Here is a 20,436-nt window from a genome sequence, read left to right as displayed (position 1 = left end):
ACACACAGACACACACACTTCCCACAACCTCTTTCCTGCCTCCCCTCCTGGCTGTTGAATCAGTGATGGATGAGACAGGAGGTGAAGAGTGAGGAAGACACATTAGAATTTGACCATATGACGCCGCTGTTGGTTGCGTGCGCGTTTGTGTCAGTGCATGTTAGATAGAGAGAGAGACAGATAGACAGAAAGAGAGAAGGAGAGTAGGAGTGAGAGTGCTTGCGTGTCTCCCAGTGTTAACACATGTGCTGTAACTATGCATATGGCACTATTCACTCACACACCCAGACGTGCACACGCTGCCATTGGAAATCGGAGCCTCCTCACAGCCAGAGCAGCACAGAGAGCCATTGTTACTTAATCTCTTTGCCCTCTGTTACCTGCAACTAACTCCAGTCACTTGGCTCCTGGCCAGCAGGATACTGTGCGTTAAACGTGAGAGATAAGAGAAGCCACCATCGCCGGCTCCCTCAGGTCTCGGGGAGCTTTATGGTTTTTTAATGAATCTTCGCAGGCTTAATGACCCAGACATCTGAGGCTCAACTCTTGTGTCCCAGAATAAATAATTGATTCAGTTACAGTCCTGCTCTGGTTCTTTACACCGGGGTTAAAGCCAGCTGTTTTCTGCGTCCCATGCGACTCTCGCTGTGTGTCTCTCTCCCTGCTCGGCTGACCCCGATTTTTTTCTTCCCGGCCACTGTCTGTCACTCGGCGGCTCTGTCTCCTCCTCCCGGCTGCAGCACCCTGCTGATAACCTTCCTGACAGCCCTCTTTCATGAGACTCGAACCTGTCCCACCGTCTTTCACCGAGCACTGCCACCGGTCTTATCTTCACTCACACACATTGGCCACACACAACAGCGCTGTAAACCTCCCCCCTGCAATATATAGCACCAGCACTGCTAGCAGGGCCTCACTAGCCCATGCACTCCATTCGAACTGCCGGGAAAAGCTTTGACGCCATCACGCTTGGCCATCACTTTCATTTTTTTAATCAAAGACGTCGACTTTGAAGACAGATCTGCGCTTTGAAAGAGAGCTGGACTATATGATGTGATGCGTATAGTATGAGGGGGAAATATGAGGTGGCGTTCCAGTACCCTTGGACCATTACACGCTTTGTTATCTGTAATGATTTGTGTGCCGAAGGAGCAGACTCATCATCAGAAGAGGCTGGATTTGTTTGTTTCTGAGCGCTTCTGCATTTAATGTGCTGCATAAACATCACAATCCTCCAACTTGTTTTGAATATGCATGTAATTAGCCAACCAAATTAAGCAGAACAAAATTAAATGGCGCTGGTAGAAACAAGGATAATCGGTGATTTATAGTGCAACAGTGTTTACAGTGATGAAGTGCCACAGGCTAATGAAAAGCCTGGGTAAACAAATACCTGGCTGTAAAAATAGATCTGCTCCTGAAAGAACAAAGGAAAGGCAAACACAGATAAAAATGCTGCCTATTGTTCTTATTGTCTTTGGCTCTTTTTGATGCACTGAACTGTCAACACTGGAGTGAAACAAATAACTCATCAACCACAGTGTTTATTACAGCCAAGCTTACTGTGTGTCCACCACAGGAATGCTCGCACGCCTCATATCCCATCATGATGGAGCTCTGACATATGTTTTCAAAAAACGGAATTCTTAAACATACATATTAACAGGGCCGTTTGGTCTAATTTATCTGAGCTTTGTTGGTTTTGAATGTAATCATAGTCTCTCTTACTTAGCATGACTTTTGTACAAATGTTGACTGAGGATTATGTAAGTGTGAGGCAGCGTATTGGTGTTAACAATTTCATCAGCAGTATAAACAAAGATACTACCTTTTTTCATTACAAAGTCCAAAAAAGTAGGCAATGGCAACATCAGTGATGGTACGTGGGCCTGTAATCCTGCCGTGAATCCTCTCCAAACCGTCAGCTATTTTTCTAACTTTCAATCTGGCTTTAGCTTTAATTTTGCAGTATATTGTGTAAGCAAAGTTTCAAATGAATGTAGGATTTGTATGGCATCATGCATGCACATATACGTTCTCAACTCATTACATTACGATCATTCGGCAGACGCTTTTATCCAAAGCGACTTACATTATATTACCACCCTTCGCAGAGGGGGGAGCAATTGAGAGTTCGGTGCCTTGCTCAGGGGCACCTCGGCAGGGACTCGAACCGGCGACCCTCCAGTTCCCAGGCGGAAGCTCTACCCACTGAGCTACTGCTATCCAATAAGAATCCTGGCCTAATCTTAAAAATGTGGCCTCCATAAACCCATACAGTGTAGGAGTAAACTATACTTGATGGGTGTGTGTAGGGGGGGATACTGCATAAACTAGAAAATATGTGTCACTGGGTGCAGCTGTGTAAGCGCTGCTGTTGCTCTAGTTTTGGATCTGGATGAACACATCACCCCATGCAGCCCTCTTCATGCAGAGGCACTCAGGAGCGATGCTACAAGGTGTAAAGGCGCATTCATCCATGCAACAACATGGCATCCGGTGCCAGTGCTCCATCAAGAGGACCTGAGGACTGAGAGCACTTTGTAATAAGTGACAAGGGATTCTCGCCTTGCATTAATTTAGTAACAAATGTGGCTATTGAATCATTTTTACATTCATTTCGTATTTAATGTTAATACTCATCGGTGCGACCAAGCATATCAGAACCTCGCGTTCCCGAAAAACGCCTCCTCATCCTTGGAGCGAGGCTGCGCTAGCACAGGCCGCCTTCTGCTCTCCAAACAATTACACGCTAATCTCCAATGTGAAATGAGAATTAGGCTTTTAATCTCATAGGAAGACTGGCCCCTATTTCACCCTCAAAGTAGTTGGAAGTTACATTATTTTCTAAAGCTTCTGACCTCAGGCTAGCCCAACTCTTCTCCATTTACCCCGCCGCCCACCACACACCTCCCCACACCTCTTCCGTTAAGACGGCGAGCAAACAGCTCCTCCTTCCAGCCACCTTTCTGTGGATTAGCCCCCTGACACCACAGGCCCAGCTATTTAATTGCTTGTCAGATTGAATATTCTCCGGTTTCCCCCTTCATCTAGCACACCGATATTGCTTCTCATTAGAATGTCCTCCACCAGCCCGCGGCAATTCCTCGCAGGGTGGACGACAGCGAGTCCATAACTCTGTGCTCGTCCTCTAGCAGGAAACCATCGTGTATACCAACCAATATGAGCCAGTGACACACTAATGGATGTGAATGCAACCCCATTTTATTGTGCTTATGCAGCTGAAGTCGCAGCTGGGTTTAGACAAGGGCGTAATTCTGAAATAATGCAATGCGATCTGAAAAATGTGGTGTTGCCCATGAAAAAGTAGTTAAGTAAGGTAAAGCTGCTTGAAGGTGAATATTCACTGCGAAACCACTTATGGATAAGTGAGGATAAAGATGAATTATGCTCAGACAGTTCTGCTGCACGGCGGATTTTTAGATTCATTTCCACTATTGGTGTTGTTAATGGCAGTTTATACATCTTGTACTTGCTTTGACCTTTTATAGAATGAGATTTAAAAACATAAAAAAAACATGAATTATACTCAGTTTGTTTCTCTAAATGCCCTGCACAGACGTGGAACACCCACACAGGTGTTTTCACTTATCCCGGCTGATTGCATCTCTTCACAGGACTCAGTGGGCGCGGCCAGACACTTGATTGACATTTGCCCGACTCTGCTGATAGGTCATTAGAATCCCAGCATAGCTCCACCCCACTTCATCTTCAAACACATCTAATCAGCCAGAATAACTTTGTCCTGTGTCGGGTCGCAGAACCCTTTCAAAAACAAAAATGGCTCATCAACCTTTTCTGGGGTCATGGACCAGTCACGTAAAGATGCAATGTGCTCACGGGCAGAGCTGTTAAAAATGTAAATACTTTCATAAAATTGCATGATATCTCTGCTCTCCTCAAAGATGGAATAAAAATGTGTAATGGTGCCATCACTGATTCGCCGCCTCTCATCGCTTCTCATTTATAATGACTCGGGTCCATATGGAGACAGATGTGTGCCTAACAAACTAAAGTTTTATATAGTCGGTTTATTTTTCCTTAAACTCACTTTTCTGAAGTTTTAGAGACATGCCAGAATGATCAAAGCAAAGGCTGTGAATGCGTATGTAAAATAGGCAATTTTGTCTTACTTTTTTATCAGATATTTGTATGGCTACTAAACTTGCATTAAAAGCCCTGACTCTTAATGTGCTTTTTGTGGATGGGGTCGAAAAACACATTACGCTCCCCTACCCATTTATTAAGCATACACAGCTATTTAACAAGCGGTGCTTCCTCAGTGACAGATGTGGTGTTGCAGAGCACTCGATTCACCCTGGTAATACTTTTGTGTGGACATCAGACATGCATTATTTAAGGTGCTAAGCCCGGGGAGTGTCCGCTGCTGCGATGTATCGCTCGGAGGCACTGTTCCAACGGAGGATATTGTCTGCGTGGCTCTTTATCTTAATATAAGGCCTAATGTTTGTTTTTTCTTCTACCGAGAGAAACGGCAGTAGCTGAGCTCCAGGCATCTTAGGTTTGATGGTCTGCCCTTTTATGGTGCATCAATCAGTATGTTAAAATGCACTTTAAAGGTTGGCCTGTACTGCGGTTAAACCAGTATAAATAAGAGTAATAGTCAACCTGGATTACGCAGATCAGATACCTGATCAGTGTGTTCAGGTATGCAATCATCCTCAATGTGTTGATGTGTCCTGTGTACCCATTGACACCATGCATACAGCTTTATGTTTGATCACACAGTATGAATGGAAGTACTGAGCGCATGTGAACTGGTGTTTCATTTGGTCCAACCTCTTAGTTTATCAGTACTTCTAGTTAAAGGTCAACATTTCTTTGACAATGGAATGGTCTTGGGTTCAGAACTTGACCCAACTTTTCAGGTTAACCAACTTCATTTACCTTTCAGTCCTTCCTTTTCTAACCCACTGCTGCTACTGATTGTATGATCATGATATAATCACCACCCTGTTAAATCTGCTCCTCACCGTTTCTCACTATTTCTCTCATTAACTCCGTTTCTTCACTCCCTTTGTCTTTGTCTTAACGCCTCTTTGCTGTCTCCTCCCTTCCTCCCTCCCTCCACTTCTCCTCTGGTGACTTGGGCGACACTTGCAGTAGAGATTAAAGTGATCAAGGACCTACCCTGGCCCCCGCCTGTCGGGCAACTCAACACCAGTCATCCTCCACTGGAGGAGCTGGATTCTCCCTCCCAGACACCTCAGCCCTCGCCAGGACAGACAGCCTGTGACCAGCACCACCATGGTGGGTGTTGGTGTTCACATTGTCCGCCATATTCCCCCACCATTATACCCCCACTTGTTGTCCTCCATCCATCTGTCCACTCATTCACCTCTGTGTCCGTCCATTCATCCATACACGTATCTCTCTGTCTGTCTGCCTATAATCAAGCTTCTTTGTTGAAATGGTTTTACAGGCAGAAAATAAACATTGACACGGTATTCCGGTAACTCACTGTATTGTGGTCAGTTGATGACTTACTCAAAGGTTGTAATCTATCACAAGCACTGTATAATGTGACATTAAGTATTACCTCAATAATGACTGAATGATTCCATCTGGATTACATGTAGCAGAAAATCACTAACTCTTGTGCAGGTTGTAGGGCTGAAGGCTCATTAGTTTTAATTGTGCCGAACTGCCTCCTGAATGGGTAATTGCCATTCGCTGTGACCCCCATTTCCTCTTGTCAACATACTCATAACCGACCCAGATGTCCTCCTGGCTGCCGCTCTCGACAAGAAGCCTACTTGAAATATGAAAAGTCAAACTAATTTTCGTTGATTTCACCTCATCTCACCCCCGGTTTAGCCGTAGCTGACATCTTATCTGACATTATGACCGACCAGTGGCTTACTTTCGACCAGGAGAACCATGTGTTTGTGCAGATGTTTGAAGCCTCTCTTATACATACTCACTAGCGGTAGCAGCTGTAATTACTGAGCAAAAAGAAGGACATGTAGCAGAACTAATGCCAGGAATGGGATTTCCCCTGGCAGAGTGGGAGGACGTAGAGTGAGACCATGTAAAAGGACACCGCTGGGTGCTGTAGGCGAGGACAGGGCGAGGAGTTGATTTATGCCCCATAATTCTATGGGAAAGCTTCTGGTTCCCTGTGCAATGTGAGTGGGGTTAAGATTGGCGTCCAGTTGGAAAGTGATCCTCTCTCTGTCTGAGCCAACATGGCCCCACTCTGCATTGGTGGGGTCAGAGGTCACTGTGGCAGACATAGTGGGGGGGAGAAGCAGGACTGCAGGGTGATGGCCTCTGTGACCCATGTGAATACAGTTACAACGCACTCTTTTGACCTCAGCACACACCCAGACCTTCAGCCTCACGCCATGCCATTAGTCACCCTCATACACAGAATAGCTTACATGCTTACTCACGTACATAGATTAGTTCAGCCAGGGTGAAGAGCTAAAGGTCTGTATCTGTTTCTCAGGGCCATGTGTGTAGCTCTGATATAGACCAGGAAGGATCAGTAATGTAAATGCAGCTTGACAGGGCAGATATTACATCTCCATATAAATAGAGTGCGCTTTGTCTGAGTATAATGAAGAACCCGCTGCCTTTGTTTTTGGCATGAATTAATTATCTCCAATTTGAAGCATTTCCCTTACCTTCCCTTCCCTTTTATCAGAGGAAAGGAAAGGAAAAAGTCATAAAAAGATATCCAGTTTTAATTTCAAACCAATTAAGAAGCTGATACGTCTGGAGAATCGTTCCTTTGTGTTGGAGAACTAATCAGAGTTTCATTTTGCAATTTATACATTTTGGAACGCGATAGTTAAATCATCAGAAATCGGACTCGGCTGAAATCAGCAGCAGGGCTCAAAATGTGTGTTATTGTCACCCAGCCAACTCATCATTTTCCGTGTTCCTGATACGCATAATATCACCATAACAGCGAGTGGAGTGCTATTTTGTGCAATTAGATGCAGACCTGTTAATCATTTCACACATCTCAGCAGTAGAACTTAATTTTCACCTGGTGACCGCCAAATACGGCAGTCACTGCAACGCTCAGACAACTCATCCTTTCTAATCGAAGAAACATTAGCAAATGAGAATTAATTAGCCAACCTAATTAGAGAAATCTGCAGCGTGCAGAAGGGGAAGTCGGGTTGCATCGAGTCCTCCATCATAATTTACTGCGTCTACGCTTCTGCAGATTTGTTGATTAAATTGAAAAATAACATTTGTGACGGTTTCAGTGGTGAAAACTGAACATTCCCTCTTATAAAGCTTCATCTGCAGATGCCACACGGCAGATGTGGATGTAAGATGGCAGCCAAGGCTCGCTCTCATGTTTTTTTATGGGTGGTGGTGATGAGATTCTGTGCCGTTAAGTTGCATCACTTTGGTTGTAGAGTGGGCTCAGTGTGATTATGGAAATGTCATTTTGACCTCTGCAGCTTGTGTTTATCTGCTTCTCAGCCAATCAGCTCTCTCTCTCAAACACACACTCTCACACACACGCACTTTTTGCCCCCATCCTCCTGTTTTTTTTGTAGCCGCTCTCTAAAGGAAGCCGTGTGTCTGAAGGAGGCAGGTCTTTCAGCCATCAGTCACCATCTGACTGACAGTTCAATCAGATACACAGATTCCATTTGCTGGGTATACAGGCAACAATGCTGATAACACACATAGATCCCCCACACATTTGTGTGTGTGTGTGTGTGTGTGTGTGTGTGTGTGTGTGTGTGTGTGTGTGTGTGTGTGTGTGTGTGTGTGTGTGTGTGTGTGTGTGTGTGTGTGTGTGTGTGTGTGTGTGTGTGTGTGTGTGTGTGTGTGTGTGTGTGTGTGTGTGTGTGTGTGTGTGCGTGCGTGCGTGCGTGTGTGCACGTCTTTGTACACAGATTCATGCCTTTTGTTCACCTGTGGGCCAATCCTCTCTTCAATCTCGTGTCATCCCAGCCTCGGTCTGTGAGCTCTGAAGGATGAAAGGGAGAATGAGTTTGGTGGACCCTCATTGAAATTCACCCCTAAAATATAATACGACAACAGCTCCAGCTAATGTTGGTGAGTTTGCTGGCAATCATAGTAGGCATGAGGCCATCCACATTTGAGCAAATAACATGATAGCTTTTGTTTTGCTGGGGGGCTTACTTAAGGGTAAAACGCCTCTTTTAGAGCCGAGCACCATGTTGCCTCAGCTCTGACAGGAGCGGTTGATCGGCTGAGTTTATTCAAGGTCAAATAGAAAAGGACAGGTTTGTTGAATCGAGGCAAGAACTGTGGACAGGAATGGGAGAGAGATGAGGAACGTTGCTGGCTGGGAAGATACGCACTTATTGCTTGATTTATGTCAGTGATGTCATTTCAGCCTGATCTGGTGAATCTCTCAGTGCTCCATATGAGGAAAGCAAAATAATCATATGCTCAATCAAAATGTATAATGCCAAGACTATGGTAGTAACAACATAAACTCATACAGTGACATCCCGACCGTATCTGACCATTACTGATAATGCTCTCGCAGTAGTTTAATGTCATGTGCTCGCTGCCGTGTGTCTGTTTTATCTGCAGTTATCTGTTGACATCTATATGTAAGACAATTGAGACAGACCTTTTCTGCCGTTGACGTGCAGAAACACAAACAGAGAAGATGGATGGATGGAGTCAGAGAGATATAAATATCAAAAGAGAAGGTGAAGAGAGGGAGAGAGGACGAGTTGAACAAATGCAAACAGAAAGGGGGAAAAAATGAAAGAGATGGATGAGAGAGAGCGATTGGCTGCATCTTCATGTTGTGATGTGTCAGTGCTGACAGGGATGAGTAGAGCAAACATGCATCCTTTTTGTCCCCATGGTCAGTTTCCATGGAAACGCTATTTCTCACCCTTACACATACTGTATACATTCATCCCACACACACTGTATTCACGCTCAGTATATACCGTAGCTTTAACGCCCCATATCTAAAAGTAGGAAACCAGTTGCGTCTTTCACAGGGAGTTAAAGGCGCCATGCTCAGTCTTAGGATCCGTCTGTTGGGATCTGGAGCTACAATATCTGCAGCTGGGTCTGAGGTTAGAGCCACAATTTATCCAACTGTCATGCAACAGTACAGTTTGGCTGTCATTTGAAGACTCAGCCGTAGCCCTAAATTGGATAAAAGTGCACAGCGCAAGATAGATGCAGTAGCCAAACCCTTCTGAATAATCATTTCCATGAGTTTACGTTTAGGGGAATGCATCAGTGAACACAAGGCCACCAAGTTCAACCCTGCAGAGGACGGGAGGTGAATGGGAGCCCCTGGTGGCTGGAGTTGAAACGGCAAAACTCTCTCAATTCATTTTACAGTCATATTCCATCACAATCGCAAAGTTTTGAAAAGATTACTTTCACTTGAAACATGTACACACTTTTTGGCACCACGATCTGTTATTCTGATAATTTACGATTTAAAGCAATGCGGAGATGATATTATTAATATATTGTATTTTGCTTTATTGTGATCCTACACACATGCTGGAATTTGTTGACATTGTGTTGTCTCCTGTAACTTAAATTGATTGATTGATACAATCAGCCGCTCCACTTAGTGTGCATCAGGAACACTTGTCTAGCTCGCAGTTTCTAAAGTGTAATGTTATCTCTGACTGGAATGCAGCGTCTAGACGAGTGCAGGCCCATCTCGCCATCGACATGTTAAGATCACAGTGCCTTTCTGTCTGCGCATGTGGCTGCCATGTTCAGTCAGGGTAATTAAACACTTAGACACAAAGACTGCCCATTAGCGACGATTCAACCACGCTGCGGGCCTCCATGGAAAACTTGGCTTTGATGCTTCGGTCTTAAACGTTTAAGCGGGCGACGATCTCCAGCGACGGCTTGTGTCGTGTTTGATGGAGACAGACTATTTGTGTGATTGTTTTCGAAAGCACTTCAGTGCTTGCAAAGAAGTCTCTGACATCAGTTATAAAGATGGATGACAGAGGAAATATACTTACAAGTACAAACACACATAATGTCAAAACACACACACACACACACACACACACACTACTAGTCCACAAGTTTTCCCCTTGCCAGAATTAGGAATACATTCTCTTGTTGGAGTTGGCGTCCACTGGGATTATCTTCGCTTTTCCCAGGTTTGATTTTGTAGATAAGTTTAAATGTTTTTTTCCGTTCTCTGATTGGCTGTGGTGCTGCTCGGCGACCTTTGTGTATCACTTGGTAAGCGACAGGTCACCTCCAACCAACACTACTTCTCATTTACACACTTGGAGCCTGGGAGATTTGGAGAACACCAGTTTAATGTTTAACTTGCGTTGTTCCCATGCCACATTTGTAAGTGCGTGCGTGCGTGCGTGCGTGCGTGCGTGCGTGCGTGCGTGCGTGCGTGCGTGCGTGCGTGCGTGTGTGTGTGCGTGCGTGCTTGTGTGTTAGTGAATTGTCAGTTTGTTCGTTTGTGCACCGAACTGTTTACATGTGCATACATATGTAGATGTGGTTGTTGCCTTGATTTGGAGGACATCTGTATGTGTGTTTTCCCTGGTTGGAATGTGTACTCAGTGAAGAAGGATTGATTTAGGTCTCCTCCTTTGTGTACACGTCGCTCAGGCTCAATGAGGAGACAAAGGGACACTGTCAGTGTAAAAACAGCCTGGCTTTCTCTTCCCACACTCTCCTAACTACTCCTTTATATGATTGTTCCACACATATTTAAGTGTAATAGCAATTTACAGTATGTCACACTTAATGTACTCCCTGTTTAGCACAGTTTCGCTTGTGTGGAGTGTTGCAGAATTGTCCGTCCTTGGTTTTGAAAAGCTGCAAACGGATCCACTGTTTTATAAATGTGGTGCTGTTAATCTGCTACAACCGAAATGTTGAGTATCTAACATTTCACATTCACCATTTGTGGCAGATATTCTCTTATAAATGTAATAGTTGCTTTATTCTGCTATTTAAATATCTCCACGAACATTTAAGACAAGTCACGGTTCTTTAACTCGAAGCATATTTTGTCCAATGTTATTTGCAAAACAATCTGAATATGCATCACTGTTGCATTGATTGGTTACATTCAGAAACATTGATTGGTTACATTCAGAAACATAACAAGCACAACCTCACAGAAGTGTGTGTGTGTGTGTGTGTGTGTGATGTTGTAGCTCTTGTGTAATTTGCATGTACTTGAATGTTGGACCGTGATGTCCTGCTTGTTTATGCATGGTACTGTATAAACAAGTAGGACATATTAGACTTTAACAAAGAACAGAGCAGTCTTCCCCCGTTAATCTGTACAGTGAAAGTCAAACACCAAGAAAGAAACCACAAAGCACATTTTTGAGTCTTAAAATGAGTCTGAAAATATTAAAATGTTGCAGCTTTGATATAAAACAAAACGCCTCATCCAACATCAGATATCAGTCGTCAGATAATGCGTTAAGGTGAAGGTTAACATCCAGCATCTTTATCCAGTATCATCTTTCAACTATCTTGTTTTCTTTTTTTTACAGTCCAGTTTGATGGAGTGGAGAAGTCTCGCATGTCGCCCACCAAAGATGGGAAAAGTCGTCCTCTGCAGCGCCACTCCAGCGGCTGCCTGGTGAACACTAAGATGATTACAATGGACCACTGTAGCTCCTCGCTCGGCGAGCGCATAGACCCCACCATGGCCCTGGAGAGCCAGTTGTGAGTCTGACCTTGATGTTGCTTTGTTATCATTAAATTCCTTTTCAATTCCCCTTTCAATACCACAACATCATCATAAAACAAACAAGCAGAATCTAATCTCATTTCTCCTTCTTCCTCCTTCCTCTTGCCCGTTGGCCTCAGCTGGTACCACGGAGCGATCAGCCGGACCGACGCCGAGTCCCTGCTGAGGCTGTGTAAGGAGGCCAGCTACCTGGTGAGAAACAGCGAGACCAGCAAGAATGATTACTCGCTCTCCCTCAAGTAAGGACGCCGCAACATCACGTACAGATTCACTCACATGCACTCATCCAGACGGACACACGTGACGGCTGGATGAAATTCAATCAAGTGTTCTTTCCTGTAATACGTGTATCACACTACGGGCCACACTACAGGCCCGACATGGTGCTGGTGTAGGTCCGTGTGTACCTTTGTCCCAGTATTCTGCTGACTCTGCCCTTTCCCTATGGTAATAATCTTCACCTTTCAGACCTCTATCTCCCACCTACACGCGTTCCGTCCTATCTCTTCCACACCCACACCTGCTGGCAACCCCTCGCCTCCTTGATTTGCTGATGTGCCCAGAACTCAGATAATGTTGCCCTTCATCAGTAACCTCTGACTCCATCTTCAGCCCGCTGGGAGGAGGTTGCGAGGGAACTGTTCTGATTGGTTTAGCGTGACATGGGGCCGAGGTGACGCTACCCGTGTAGCAGTCACATCCCATTCTTCACTTGAAGGGTTTATAGGGTGAGGATTAACAGTGCATCCGCTAAAAATCATCCAGGGGCCATGGCAACCGTATCAGACACGCATCCAAAATTTGCCAAACCATCTACAGTAAATTATCTTGATGTATGAGCAATGAAATGTTAATGGTCTTTAGCACACATGGCATTTTCGTTTTCAGCAGGCTCAATTATTTGACATAAAAAAAGAATCCTAACCTATGTGCTTATTACAGAGATGAGCAGAAACTATGAGCTGATGAGAAACATTGATTAGTCTTTGTTTTTATGGAAGGTGTTAATCTTGCTGGAGGCTTATATCTCTTGGCAGGGAGACACAACATTGCCCACTGTTCCATTTCTCTTCATGTTACTGGAGCTGACTGCCCGTCCGCTGCCTACGCGGCTGTGTGGCTGCTTCCTTTTCTGCCCGCTGACAAAAAGCCTGACTGACTAACTACTGGGCTGCGGCATGCTGTGTCGGCTCTGTGGCTGACCACCCACCAAAGAGAACCCAATGCCTGTCTGATTTCTATTAATTTGTTGAGAAATGAGCAACATGTTCAATTTAGGCAGAACAATAGGTTTTTACTATGACAGAATTCTGGCCTTTAAGAGATCCAAGGTGCTTTCACCACTTGACAGGCTGTGTTATTGTAATTAATGATGGCGCTATTATTGGGTGGGTAAACTATATCCGTATTGTTTGAGGGAAATATCAGAACACGTGTATGAATGTGTGGGTGTGTGTCAGCTCACATCAAGCCCATAGAATAATAAGCAGGCTGATTCCTTGGAGTAAACGGCACTACAGGCCCCGATTCCCCCTGAAAATTAGCGTAAACTGAAGATGAGGATCCTGCATGTCTCAGGTTGCTGAAAAATGGAACAGGCCATGAGGTGGCATGTTTGCATATTGCATTATTGATAAGCCGGCAGTTCAAACCCCTCAGCCTCAAGAGAGAGACTCTTGAAGCCGATGGCAGCGTATCAGTCTTCCTCCTCTCTGTCTTTCTGCAGAGGAAGTCTCGATGGTTGAACTGGTTTGAACCACAGTGCTTCAACTAGAATGAACATGACAGATTTTGTTGAAATCTCCATAACCTGCTTAACACCACAAACCACATTTGTTTTCCAAGTGTCTGTTTAACACATCAGTAGGGATCATCCCAGGTGAAACTCATTTGATTTGTGCTTACATAAAATCACGATATCCGATGCTCACTAATGTATGGAAAGGTCACGGCCCTTACCTCAGCATCATTATCTTGCCTTGGATGACGTTTCCTTTTATGATGCCTCGGAATCATTACGTGAAGAGCATCATTCAGGCAGCGGTAAAGGTAGTTGTTCCTGCTGAGTACTACAGGGGCTCAAATCAAAGTCATAAACCTCGAGAAACAGGGCAGCAGAACTCCCCTGTGAGATCCATCTTGATTAAACAATAGAAGCCCACAAACACAGGGTGTATGATAACAACACACAAAAAAAGCCCAGTGCCTGCCGACTCCTAAATAACTGGCGTTTTCATGTTATCAGGAGCAGCTCTGGTGTTTTGCTCCGTTATCTTGGTTTCTGTCTCTGCAGGGGTGGAACATGATAAGCAGCCCTGAGCACTGACTGGAAAATCAGTTGGGAATCTTAAAATGATGCTATTGATGTGTTTGCCTTTTTTAAGTGTGGCTCTGTGTAACCTAACACACCCCCACCCCCCCATTGCGCCTTCTCAGCGTTCTGCATGATGATTTATCAAATGCTTTTTAGAGAAGGAGAAGGGTTTTAAAATGGGCTCTCCTGGCACCGCTTGTACAGTCGTGGAATTGTCTCAACCAGTGTGACAAGTGAAATATGTGCTGCTCGGCGGACTTTTTACTGATAAAGTCAACGGTTGAGGCCAGAGGCACAGTGATGACAGAGAGCTGCGTTAGACTGCAACTTTCCTCCCCAAATCTTCAAGGAGTCGAATAGGAGTCTTACTTTTTCATGGGTGTCCCTTAATCAACCCCGTACATTCTCAGCTCTTCCCCACCTCAGCGATATCTCCATGCCTGCCTCTTCCAGGCCTCAGCGGTAGAACATACCCACAGGCTTCACACACGCTATTACCAGATAAGTAAAGGCAGACACGCATTTTGTTTCAGATGCCCAAAGCTCAGTTTCCTGCTCCGGTTAATCACAGATAATTATGATCATTATGACAGTCTTGACCTACCGGAAGCATTGTTTGTTGTATCTTTACACAAATGCAAGCCAGTCTATTGGAAAGTCGCCATCAAAATTGGTTTTCTTACATTGTTTCCTACATCTCCTCTTATCTTTGACTCTTATTCCACAACATGTTTGACACAGAAAGAATGCGTAAAGCAGATAAGACTTACTGGCCCCATAAGTCAACCGCAATCACCTCCCTCGTGCTGGCTGTCACAGAGTCGGTGATAAATGTCCTCCTCTTTGTTCCAGTGTAATTGATTACACACAAGTTACTTTTGAAATCAGGGGAAGTTTAAAAGAATAAACCACAAAACAACCAATGGGAAGCAGGATATTGTGATGTTACTTTGGGATCAGCTCCTCTAAAAAGTAGATTCCTACTCTTAAACCCAAGGTTACTGACAAGCTGTAGAACGTATTGATCGAAGGCTGCTAGAAACACGCGGGGAGCTTTTAATTTGCCGTGCATTTATTGCGGTAGCTTAAGTGATTTATCCAAAGGGGGTTCATTAGCCTCATCTGTATGCTCCACATGTGAAACCCTGCACCTCGAGCAACTTGGCTTTTCGTCGCGCCCATGCAACCTCAAGGTCTTTGGAGGTAATCCAGCATGGAGGACATTAACATGTAGGAAACAGCTACCTGGAGACTAACTGAGAGCTGTTTGACACCTGCAAGCCATCTTTTTTTAAATGTCCTTTAACTATACACTGATCTCTCTCTGTCTCCCTCGGTTTCTCTCGCTCTCTCTCTGTCTCTCTCGCTCTCTCTCTCTCTCTCTCGCTCTCTCTCTCTCTCTCTCTCTCTCTCTCTCCAGGAGCAGCCAGGGTTTCATGCACATGAAGCTGTCCCGGACGAAGGAGAATAAGTACGTCCTTGGCCAGAACAGCTGTCCGTTTGACAGCGTGCCCGAAATCATCCATTTCTACTCGAGCCGCAAGCTGCCCATCAAGGGAGCCGAACACATGTCTTTGCTGTACCCCGTGGCCATCAGGACACTATAGTGCCATGGGTCGTGCGCAGGTGTCAGACCCCCCTGCGGTTCCACTTCTCCCGTCCCTCTTTTTTTGTCTGTGAGGACTGGACAGAGCTCTGTAGGCTCATAGGAAAAAAAATGAACATCGACATCCCAAACTGCTGTTTCTGACTCACCTCACTGGCTGACAGATCCCAGACCTGTTTTTGAAGCCTGCTACATTCTATCTCATGCATACAGACTCAATGTCGCAGATGTCTTTATTTTTTATTTCTATTGTATTTTGTTTTATTTATGACAGACACCCACTTCACTACATCACAGACTGACTTTCGTATGAGCATCATTTCATTGATTCTATAGCAGATTTCCCTTAGCACTTAACACTCTTAAGAAAAAGGTACAGCATTATAACCTCTGTCACTGGGATGTACCTTTCATCATATAATGTACCTTTTTCTGTGTATGAATATGATTGTTTGATTTTCTCATTTGGTTAGGCTCTGTTGATACTGTCTGAGTGAAACTTTGTCAAGGGGACTTGAAGATTGTAGCAGCAATGTTAAAGAAGGGACATTTATGAGGCACGTTAAGGGAAATTGTCCACATGGGCCTCATACAGATGCCAGGATATTGAACAAAATGGCTTTGCATTAACAGTGCGTCCCCAGCTACACAGAAACAACAGGGCAACAGGCCTGTGAGCTGTGCAGACTGATCTCTCTATCTTGTCACAGTATATGCTGTCCACTATCCATCACTGAGTGGGTGTATCACGCCAATGACGGTGTAAGTACCAAAGTGGTGAGACAGGCAAGAGAGCATGATGGATGGGTCAACCTGTCTGACACAGAACAATTGGCTAAGGCTGGAGAGTGGAGCCTGTCCAAATGGACCAAATTACCCCCACGATCCCTGCTTAGAATGGCTTTGCATCGGGAGAATGAAATATGCCTGCATTGTCTACCTCAGAAAATCAATTTCATTCGCCCATCTGCAGATCAATAGGTACAATGGAATTGCAGTCATCGATCTGCTCTTCCTTCAACATTCCCAGTTCCCTTAAAATTGCGTCATCGGTTTAGGAATATGTTTCTTTGCATAAAGTTAGGCGAGGAAATGTTTTTGTTCTTGTTTTCTAAAAACATAAGCAGATTTTCCAGATCAGAAATTGTATGTATAGTCAAGTAATATGATATTGTGTGATGTCAGTAACAAATGTTTGGTTAATGCCTTATAATGCATGGGTCAAATCAGTCCTCTAGATCAGCTGATTTTCCAGTTCTGCTTTTAAAGATTGTTCTGTGACTGTAATTTATTCTGGAGTAATTGTTACTCATGTGTTACTCCTTCGTGATGGCCTACAGGCCCCTCATTGTTCTGTGCTGATGTGATCGTGTTTTTGGGACTCCAGCCTCTTTTACTGTGGTGCTTTGCATTTTCGTTTCAAAGTTCTGCTAACGCACGTTTGCCTCTGTGGCCTGACTGTGGGACACAAGTCACGGTGTTTCCTGACCAATGGGATTGTGAAAGCCTCACATGAGATGATGCAGATGCCCCGCCCCCCAATCACAGTGCACCCTGCTCAAAACCGGATAAATCTGTCCTTCAGTCTGTCATGCTTCCACTAAGGATTGAAACCTCTATCTTCTACCCTTTACTACTATGTGTGCATACATGTGTGAATGTGAGTGTGTCTGTGTGTGCGTGTATGCATGTGTCTGATGCATTCACGTGTACACATAAGCCACATTGAGAGCGTGTGTGTACAGACTTGCCGAGTGCCCATGTGTGTTCTCCCTGGCTGCTACAGACTGAGGTGACAGAGTTGTCAGAACCATTTTTTCCCTGAGCTGGAGAAATTAGAATCCAGCCCTGACATATTTTCATTTTCTCTTACATTCACTCATTAGCTGCAGTCGCAAAATTGAGCTGTTGAGTTGTTTAATGAGTAAATAGAAGCAAAAATGGAAATTTGCTGGGTTTAATCCAATCTGAGAATGACAGACACTTATAAATTAGAAACCGGTGCTTATACAAAGTCGAATAAACCTTAATTCGATCTCCACTGTGTGCTATGCAACCATACAGACATTGATGGGATGATGTTTGTAGAGCACGTCTCCACCAAACGTGTATGACAGATATGATGGTACAAAATGTCCACCAGGAAGACATATAATCAGCAGAATGACATGATAGTAAAACGTACTGTAGTTTACAGAGAGTGGGATGTAAACAGAAGTTTATTTTGTTGGAGAAGTAAGCGAGTAGACAACTAAAGGTGGACAGATTGTGTTTGTTCAAGTGGTGAGACATCTATAGCTTTTTTTTCTTTTTCTTTTTGAGGAATAGTGTGTTGTCAAAGTGGACCTATGTAATTCCTTGAGAGAAGATATCCTGAAAAAAAAAGAGCAAATTAAATAAACTACACGTGTAATGCATCATTTATGTTCTGAATGTTCCCTTTTTAAGAGATCAAATGTTGAGAAATAGAAGCTCTTTATTAAGTTATACTGCTGCTGACGAGTATCACTCAACTTTCAGAAAAGAGCCCGTACACGATGGCCACGCCGCCCAGAGAGAGAGGCCTTAGCTTTGGAGAGAGGGAAGATGGGAGGAATGATGGAGAGACTGAGGGGGGGGTGTTCTGAGAGGTGTGTGTGGGCAGGCGGGGGGGACTTTGTTACAATCAGTAGACCCCTCTGTTCACACTCTCCTATTTCTATTACGGGAACCTGAAAGAGCCCTTCTCCCCCCTCAGAAGTGTCTTAAAGCGTGTGTGTGTGTGTGTGTGTGTGCAATTGTGCATGCAGCATTTGTGTGTGTGTGTCTGTGTGTACTAGTGTGAGCAGCAATCAACCATTGATTTGCCCCTGTGTGCATCTTGTGTATCACTTTACCGTGGTAAAGTGATGCGTATGAATTTCCTTTTGTGTACATTTTCTTGCCACGTATGTATGCACTACTATAACATATCTCTGTACAGTCCCTCATGGCCAAATGTATATACTGAATGTATTGTATGGGGACATAAGAGGCATCAAGGCTCAAACTAAATAAAAATTGGGTTTATGAGTTAATTCTTGTGTGATCTGATGCTTTTTTGGGTTGTAATTATACACAAACAGACATCCCACATAGAGCAAACATAATTGTTGATGGAGACGAGTCATTTCCATTCGCTTTGCCATTGCCAGTTACCATGGTGAAGTCCTTCAATAAAGAGTGAAGAGCGACCATTGTTTGAGTCAAGGGCAGAACGCTGGAGCTATTATCCAGTGAGTACTCTGGCACTCGTAGTTCTCTATTGATCCACTTTGTACCACGTCCTGTAATATTTGTACTCAGTCGTTCATCGCAGTAGCATCTGCTGGATTTGTGGAGCATCTTTCTATTCTGAACGAGTCCAAATCAGTCGTATTCAATATGTAGTAGAGGACAGAGGACATTTTGCTGGGACAATTGATCTTTTTGTTCATGGAAGTATATTTTATACAGACATTCAGTGGTTTAACAGATGCAACTGACTCCCATTTGGCAACAAGCTGGGAGCCGGTCTCCCAACAAGCCAAAACAGCATTAAATACACTCGTTTTCAGTGTGTATCAATGACGCAGCACAAGATGAATATACTGTATAAGTGTAACTTGGCGTGTTTTCACATTTTAAATGTAAAAACCCAGTTGAATACGGTAACCTGAAAGAGAACCAGCTGCAAAATGACTTCACTTCTGTTTTCTGTGTTCACACTGTAAGTGGACTTTAAAGGCAACCTTGGTCCTGTTTTGGCTCTCTGATCATTAATGAGACCTTAGATGACATCACACAAGGTTGCAGTTATGTTTGTTATATGGCAAACCTCAATGTCCTTGGACTGGTACTTCTTTGTTTTCGCAATCGAACAACAAAACAAACTTTTCATGTGCACGTGAATGGCTGGATGAATGGACAAAACAACATGGCAGACAAAATAGGATAGAATGCATTTGACACTTTTTACAGAAAAGAATAATTTGATGGATGATCATTGTTTTCTGATGTTTCAGTTTCTGTGTATGCCTTTCAGGCAGAATGCACAGGTGAGTAACTGCTGTATGACAGCAATAATGTTTGCGTTGCCTTCTTCGCTGTGATTGTTGATATTGTCATGGCACAGATACACTGCTACTCATGCTCACCAGCTACTAGAACACCCTCTGAGGTGTTGCTGCTATATTAAACGGCTCAGGACCCGGCACTCCATACCGTTGAATGCAATTTCGTCACAAATTCCCCAATCCCTTAGCCAAAAATCACTTTCAAAACGGTTTTATTGTGACAGCAAAAGCGGTTTCATACAGAACATTCTGGCCACAAATCAACCGGCAGGCATTCAGGGAGAGCACAGGCAGGGGGTTGATGAAAGGAAACATCGAACATTCACAGCCCTCTGAGAGTTTTGATGGTAGGCAGCATCTGTAACGCACACACACCTCGAGCTTGACTGACAGCCAGGCAGCAACCGTCTCTGTGGCTCTGACAGTGAGCTGTGTGAGACGACAGAGCCATATGTCTGCGTGAGAAAGTGATTATTTTTATGCAGTCATTGCATCGTTTGTGTTCCTTTTCTTGGAAATGGCAGTTCAAATAGATTTATCAAGCTAAGCCAAAGAATTACTGAGCCGTGGTGTAAAAATCACAATTAGAGACAAAATGCAGCTTCTACAAAACACAAGCAACATCTGCAGCACTTCATTTGAGAAGACATTACTTTTGAGGATAGTCATTCTAACTTAAATTATTGATTTACTTAATCTCACCTGACCAAACCTCACA

At 44.1% G+C, this 20,436-nt stretch overlaps 1 protein-coding gene across 3 annotated transcripts in view; it reads left to right on the top strand.

Annotated features, from left to right (window-relative positions):
• The window catches only part of shf (Src homology 2 domain containing F), a 79,449-nt gene extending 60,748 nt beyond the window's left edge, over window positions 1–18,701 (top strand). For 2 of the 3 annotated variants that reach the window (XM_076155500.1, XM_076155499.1), the window contains 3 exons: window positions 11,526–11,700; window positions 11,845–11,964; window positions 15,460–18,701. In XM_076155500.1, the coding sequence (XP_076011615.1) occupies window positions 11,526–11,700; window positions 11,845–11,964; window positions 15,460–15,646 (482 nt within the window). In that variant the 3' untranslated portion in view covers window positions 15,647–18,701. Of the gene's footprint in view, window positions 1–5,145; window positions 5,293–11,525; window positions 11,701–11,844; window positions 11,965–15,459 lie in introns of all 3 variants that reach the window. The other variant, XM_076155501.1, reaches the window with a different exon arrangement.
• The last annotated feature ends 1,735 nt before the right edge of the window (window positions 18,702–20,436 follow it).

This window comes from Genypterus blacodes, unplaced genomic scaffold, assembly GCF_046128005.1.
Source record: "Genypterus blacodes isolate CSIRO-AG114 ecotype Tasmania unplaced genomic scaffold, CSIRO-AGI_Gbla_v1 ptg000067l_1, whole genome shotgun sequence".
Taxonomy (NCBI): domain Eukaryota; kingdom Metazoa; phylum Chordata; class Actinopteri; order Ophidiiformes; family Ophidiidae; genus Genypterus; species Genypterus blacodes.
The sequence above is the reverse complement of the archived record's forward strand: the minus strand, read 5'-3'. Positions and strand labels throughout refer to the sequence as shown.